Consider the following 7,587-nt stretch of genomic DNA (forward strand, 5'->3'; position numbering starts at 1 on the left):
GATAACACTATTTGATGTTCATAGCATGACACTTGACATGTTATAATAAGAAAATATGTGATAAGACTTTATGGTGTTTGGTAGAGATATGTTTATTGAAAAACTACTCATCTCTATGGAAAGTGTTCTACACCACTATTGAAAGATGTGTAACACTTGTAAAAAATTTGAAAATCATCCTTACATTCTCACAAACATTTAAGAGGTGCTTTGATATACCATATTTTAGAGAAATATCCCCACAATTATCACAAGCCATAAAAATAACATCATTGTTATTGTGAGTACCACTATTGCTAATTCCTCCTTACAAAGCCAGTGAGGAGCCTTGATATCTAGTGATTGCTCAGTCAATGATTTGGCTTCTAGTGGAAATTGACCCTTTCTTTAAAGAAAAAATAAGCATAGAAAAAATCAAAGTTCTATGTTAATATGGTCTTCACATCTTAATGTCTTTTCCGCATCATGTGGAAATTGACCCTTTCTTTAAAGAAAAAATAAGCATAGAAAAGTTCTATGTTAATATGGTCTTCACATCTTAATGACTTTTCCGCTTCGTGTTTGTAAGAGAGATAACTAAGGTCTCTAGAAGAATGGATAATAGTGAAAAAGGAGGGGGATTTGTCTATGGTAAAGAACAATCATGACTGACTTTGCCGTTTGAAAGTCTATGGTAAGGAGGGGGATTTTTTCTTCGACGAACAATTTAAAGTTTTTATATATGTAATTATTTTGTGAACTACAGATTATCATTAGGGTATTATATCAGAACCAAATCAATAGCATCTTCAATTATAGCATTTTTAGGTCTCTCCCCAATATCAGTGGAGAAATCCAGAGCCATGGCTGCAAGGGGCCGGCAAGTGGAGAATATGGTTATGTTGATTATTTTGTCGTCCATGTTAAGAGTCCCCATTAGGGCAGATCCAGAGACCAAACTTTTATACTACCAATGCGACTACAGCCCCAGCAGCAACGCAACCCGCTTTGAGCGAATTTTGAACGCCGCGCTGGCATCTGTGGTGAAAGAAGTTGGTGCATATGGATTTGCTACAGCAGAAGAGGATGCATCTACAGGGACAGCAACAGATTCAGTTTTCGTTCTTGCGCAGTGCAGAAAGGATAAATCCCCTGCCGATTGCGTCGATTGCATAAAGGTTGCAGGGAACAAAGCACGCAGCTGCGCCTCAGAGTCCTGCAAAGCATACTACGACGGCTGTTATCTGCGTTACGAGAATCACAATTTTTCTGATACATACACTGATGCCACACATAGAGCCTTCTGCGGCCAAGCCAACGCCCCTGATTCCAGTTCATTTTCGGCAACAGGTCGAACTTTGATAAGTGATCTTTGCACTGCAACTCCACTAATAAAGGATTATTTTGCGGCGGATACGAGACAAGGGCCGTCTAATACGACAATCTATGGACTTGCCTTCTGTTTGAGTTCCATTCAAAGGAATTCCTGCCAAGATTGCCTAAAGACTGCTCAGGAAAACATAATTAAGTGTTTTCCTCGCTCGGATGGACGGGCTATAGACGCTGGCTGCTACTTGCGATACGATTCCAAACCCTTTTTTCCAAGCAACGCGACTACCTATTTGACACCATTCCTACCCACAGGTTAGAATTTAATTATATTCAATTGAAGAGCTTGGAATTTTCCCTACACTCTTGACACTTTTCCTTAGAAACGAGTTTCAATTTACAATTTCAGAAATGCGATTTCAAAAAATCACCTGAATCGCTTTTGTTTAAAATTTATGTCAGATATTTACTCTAATTTACAAAGATTTTTTCACAGTTGACGTATTCTCGGTTTTGTTTTTCAGTGAAGGGAAAGGCGAGTTCTGTAAAGTCGATAATAATTGGTGTCGTAGGAGGGGGATTCCTAGTTTGCCTTATAACTTGTCTCCTCCTCCTCCGGAAGCAGATGATGCAAAAAGGGCAGAAAAAAGGTAAATTCTTAAAAGTCTGAATTTACTATATTATAGATAAGGAAGCAAAACTCGTGCAAGTCAATTCCATATTAACTAACATTAGTTTTACAAATATATGAAATAGGGGAAATTGAAGGAGCAACGGAACTGCGCGGACCTGAAAATTTTGACTTCAAGGCACTGAAAAAGGCGACTAACAATTTCGATCAAGCAAATAAACTCGGAGAAGGAGGGTTTGGTGAAGTATTTAAGGTAAATTATTGTTTATTTACAGTTCATATTAGCCTTGTCTATTAATGTATTCAAATGATGGGTTACATGATATTTGCAGGGTACGTTGAAAACTGGCAAAGTTGTGGCGGTGAAAAAACTGACATTAGGTCGTTCTGCTTTCGCAACTTCTGAATTCGAAAGCGAAGTGAAACTCATTTCTAATGTTCATCACAGAAATCTTGTGCGTTTACTTGGATGTTGCAGACAAGGACAGGAAAGACTGCTGATTTATGAGTACATGCCGAATAGCAGTCTTGACAGAATATTATATGGTTTGCTATTTCTGAACTTTCCTCTTTTGCTTCTTTGATCTGTTACAAAAAAAACATTTTAGGTTTTGAAACTCTAATGAATTGCTTTAAATGCAGGAAAAAACAAAAAACTTTTGAGTTGGAAGGAAAGGTTCAACATTATCCTGGGCACTGCTCGTGGTCTGGCTTATCTACATGAGGAATTCCATGTTTGTATCATCCATCGTGATATTAAATCCAGCAATATATTACTTGACGACAACTTTCAGGCAAAAATAGCAGATTTTGGTCTGGCAAGACTTCTTCCAAATGATAAAAGTCATATTAGCACAAGATTTGCAGGAACCTTGTAAGTAAACTCCTAATTTATCTACCGTTTTTTATAATTTCAATATAGATGGCAACCCCATTTTAATTTTTCTTTTGCAGAGGATACACGGCTCCTGAATACGCTACCCGTGGGAAATTAACAGAGAAAGTTGACACCTATAGCTTTGGTGTCGTTGTTCTTGAAATTGTCAGTGGTAGAAAATGCATTGACTTGAAGCAACCACCTCATATGCAATATCTGCTTCAATGGGTATTTTAAAATTCTAATAATATTCTTTTAATCCTTTCATCCCTAGATTATTTCATTTGAAATGCTTGACCTTTTTTCTTAAAAAACTTATGGCAGGTTTGGAGCCTATACGAAGATAACAAGGTTTTAGAAGTGGTGGAAAGTGGAAACCAGATGGAAGGGTATAGTGAGGAAGAGGTGATGAGGGTGATAAACCTTGCGCTTCAATGCATACAAGCCTCTGTCAGTCATAGGCCATCAATGTCTGAGGTCGTGACAATACTGTTAAGTAATGATGAGATTGATTTTCAAAAACCTTTGCAACCAGCCCTCGTAGATGGAGAAAGTTTGGCTTATGGCACACCTTCATATCAATCCAATGCAACGATTACGGGAACCCTTAGTGCTCGTTAGCAGTGGCTACTTCTCTTGTTGATGGGCACATACAGACTAGCAAGGATGTGGATATATTGTTAAAGATATAACCGACTAAATAGTTCTCCCTTCCTATTTTCAAATAGTATTTAAATATTATAATATATATCTTTTTTGCTTTTCTAGGAAATTTTTAAAAGCGATGTATGCCTCACTTCAATTCAAGAATTTAGATGTTGGAGAAATGTTGTACGCTTAGTATATTTTGTAATTGAGGGACGATCTTATTTTATTTTATTTTAAATAATACAGGATTTTGTTATGATAGTGTTGTATATAGATGATATGTTATCAATTTGAAATAATGCGAGAATGAAATCTATCTTACAATTTGGTATGAAAATTTTGGGTATTATAAAATTTATTTTATAAATGAAAATAACAATTAATTGTCCAAATAGAAATTTGTGGTTACCTTAAAAGAAATATGTAAAATTCATTTTGTAGATATTTAGGTTGCAAGATAGTAAGCCTATGAAAACTCCCTTTCTTGTGAATACAAACTTGTTTGCTAAAAAAATTCTTCAAATGAAAAGAAAAATAAAAAAAATGCGTGCCATTTCTTATGTTAGAACAATTGACATACTCTTGTCTACTTTATTGTGAACTATACTTCACATTGCACATAAATTTGTAGTGTGAGTAGATATATGTGCAAACAAGATAAATAATTTTGGAATATTGTGAATAAGTTTTTAATTATTGTGAACTATACTTCACATTGCACATAAATTTGTAGTGTGAGAAGATATATGTGCAAACAAGATAAATAATTTTGGAATATTGTGAATAAGTTTTTTAGATATCTATGTGACATATTAGCTTATGCAATTTGATATGAAGGAAGAGATGATTAAAATAAAATTTTGAATTCATAAAAAATTCTAGATTCTAATTAGGTTGAAGAAGAACAAGTAGATATGTATTCAATATTTTTGGCCAGGCTAGTAAGGAATGAAAAAAATGATAGGTAATCAATACATTATAAACAACATATGTTATGTACATAGCAGCTACTCATGCATATAAGGATGTATTGTGGCTACAAAGGTTGTACTTTATTGTTTGGTTTGAAGAAAAAATTATACAATGATAGTTAACAATATATATGGTAAAGAATCATAGTTATCATGCTAGGTGAAAGCATTTTAGAATATAATATATTCTTTCTAGAAAAATAATTGTAGAAAAATGAGTACTATTGAAAAAGATTGATACATAGAAGAATATTCCAATTCATTAACAAAGCTATGAGTATTTCAAGAATATTTTTGTCTTATAAAAAAGTAATGAGAATAGTTACTTAAACAATTGATTGCTTAGTCATATAGCTCCAAATATTAAGTATTCAACAAGTAGAAAATATTTAGTAAAGTTTTCTATACTTTGCATGCAAGTTATATTCATGGGGAATCTCATCATATTTTACATACTTTGCATGCTTTATATTCATGGAGAACCTTATCATATTTTACATACTTTGCATTCAATTTGTTTATAAATATTCACACATTATTAATGGTGAAGTATTATATTCATTATTGTATTAGAGAATGGTTGAGCTTTATGCAATAAAGATTTTTTTTTCTAAGATTTTTAACCAAAAATATTTTCCAAGGTAAAAATATTTCAAGCAATCTTTATTTCTTCTTTAGATCTTATATGCACTATTTATATTCAATGACTTCATAACATTTTAGTTTTCCACTTTCCATACTCTGAAATATTCAAATTGATTTAATCTAAATGATTCAACCGTAATTGCAACTACAACTTAACAATAAGAAAATGTGTCTGCTTACAATTACAAACCATCAACTACCAATATTTACAATTCAATAACATAGTCTCAATAACACCTTGATAATGTGCCACATCATAATATTGTAAATAAGCTTGTTCATGCTATATAAAAAATTAGTGAATTTTAATGCTTAAAAAAAGTGCCATTCCTTCTCTATGTTACAAGGAAAATAATTGCATTAATAAAACAAAGTAAATATTAACTAAAATTTTCTTTCAGCATTAAATTATAACATTCTAACATTCTATTTTAGTTTTCCACTTTCCATACTTTGAAATATTCAAATTGATTTAATTTAAATGATTCAACCATAATTGCAACTACAACTTAACAATAAGAAAATGTGTGTGCTTACTATTACAAACCATCAACTACCAATATTTATAATTCAATAACATATTCTCAAATAACACCTAGATAATGTCCACATCATTATATTATAATATCAATAAGCTTGTTCATGCTATATAAAAAATAAGTGAAATTTTAAAGCAAAAAAAAAAAACCATTCCTTCTCTATGTTACAAGGAAAATAATTGCATTAATTAAACAAAGTAAATATTAACTAAAATTTTCTTTCAGCATTAAATTATAGCATTCTAAATTTTTTACTTTATTTGAATACTATTTCTTATTATTTAAATTTCACATATATTATAAACACCAAAAAAAAATGGTAATGTTAACAACTTGATGTTTGTTGGAGAGCCATCAATTGTGTATGGATTATGTTATCTATGTTGTCTAGTAGATTATTTGTAGTTATCATATTTATTTTGTTTTTATTCTTCATAATATTAAGTCTAAGATAATAAGACTAAAATTAGATTAAGATAAGAACTCCAAACACTCCAGCAACAAATTGGTGATCCTAAGTTTTTCAACTAATTTATTCGTAATTCTTTTTAACATATTCTCTATAATCATATCACCTTCTTAATTAATTAAAAATAATTTATAATAACCTCATAACACACTGAAGAAATGCATAACCTTAATATAACAGAGATACATATTGTCATACAGACGTGTTGACCGTGACTCCCTTGTTGACTACTAAATGCGTCCGTTCCTCTCTACATCGACATTAAACTTTCGGAAAAAATCTCCCACCAACCATACTTTCATGAACAATATTTTCATAGCTTTAAATTGCTTTGGAGGACTCTGACACAATTTGATTTGATAGCTATAAATTGTACGCATCAAGCAATGTTTTCACCCACCATATGCTTCCGTTTCTTCCACCACACGTTCAACTGATGGTTCCGTGTAGGGCCAAGTCTCTTCGTTAGATAACTAGTTGGAAACATGTTTACTTGTAGGTTATGCTTACAACATTCAGTGACAATTTGTTTTCTAAAAAAATATGGATCTACTGATAATTTGAATTTTCATTAATTTCATTGGAGAGTCATCTATTGTCTATAGATTATGTTGTCTGATTTACGAACTATCTCCTTCCGGTTTTTGGGGGAATTCTAGCGGGCGGCAAATTAGGATGATTTATAGTTGTCATTTTTGTTTTGATTTTGTTCTTCATGATATCAAAGTTAAGTTAATAGAGCTATACTAAATTAAAATAATAATACTGAACAATATTAAATTTTATACCTAATTTATTCATATTTTTAATTTTTATCAAATTCACCATAATCACCATACCACCTTCTAACTTTGTTAAAAATAATTTCGCCGAAGGTGGCTCTTTATCTGAAATGGATCGACTGATTGTTTCACATCTATGGTGCACTCTTCTAGACAGAGTGCAAGATGATTCAGATCATCCCGACGATTAAATTTCGTTTGTTTTTCATTCGCCCAACTGTTGTCAAATGCACTGCAAACTCCCAGAATGAACCCGTAGTTGATGTCTAGGACTTTGCGCTCCTTTAGTGAATGTCAAATCAATATTTACTCTTTGCACTCGCCAGTTATACGATGGCAGTGATCAAACAGTAATTCTTTTATGACAGGAAGATTAAAAGAAACAGTAACTATGGAGATTTATGCAGCCACGACATCGCTTGCTAATGAACTTGGTATCACTGAAACTAAAATTTTGATGCAAGATATAAAGACGGCCAAAAAGACCTCTCATCCTATCAACTCAAGAACTCAAAAACACATAGCTACAATGCAAACCCTCTATTCTCATTGAAACGTTAGGACTACAATAACAAATGATAATTTCATTCATTTCAAATCTGCAAAATAATATTTACAAATTGGGCCTTCAATTGGCCTCTCTTATGTAATCTCCTCTCTGTCACTCTTATTAAACCTCTATAGCCAATACAGGTCTTTCCCTACACACCACCTTAC

At 32.4% G+C, this 7,587-nt stretch overlaps 1 protein-coding gene across 1 annotated transcript; it reads left to right on the forward strand.

The window, feature by feature from the left end:
• Positions 1–717: 717 nt before the first annotated feature.
• On the forward strand, positions 718–3,579 carry LOC131054452 (cysteine-rich receptor-like protein kinase 2). Its single transcript, XM_057988967.2, has 7 exons — positions 718–1,623; positions 1,833–1,958; positions 2,065–2,192; positions 2,272–2,485; positions 2,582–2,813; positions 2,894–3,044; positions 3,141–3,579. The coding sequence occupies exons 1-7, from the start codon at positions 843–845 to the stop codon at positions 3,435–3,437; spliced, it is 1,929 nt and encodes a 642-aa protein (XP_057844950.1). The 5' UTR covers positions 718–842; the 3' UTR covers positions 3,438–3,579.
• The last annotated feature ends 4,008 nt before the right edge of the window (positions 3,580–7,587 follow it).

This window comes from Cryptomeria japonica, chromosome 10 (assembly GCF_030272615.1).
Source record: "Cryptomeria japonica chromosome 10, Sugi_1.0, whole genome shotgun sequence".
In the NCBI taxonomy this organism is placed as follows: Eukaryota; Viridiplantae; Streptophyta; class Pinopsida; order Cupressales; family Cupressaceae; genus Cryptomeria; species Cryptomeria japonica.

Coding starts and splice junctions, on each gene's coding strand:
- LOC131054452 (XM_057988967.2), top strand. CDS start 843: ATGGCTGCAAGGGGCCGGCAAGTGGAGAATATGGTTATGTTGATTATT. Junction 1,959..2,064: donor GCAAAAAGGGCAGAAAAAAG/GTAAATTCTTAA, acceptor TATATGAAATAG/GGGAAATTGAAGGAGCAACG. Junction 3,045..3,140: donor TGCAATATCTGCTTCAATGG/GTATTTTAAAAT, acceptor AACTTATGGCAG/GTTTGGAGCCTATACGAAGA.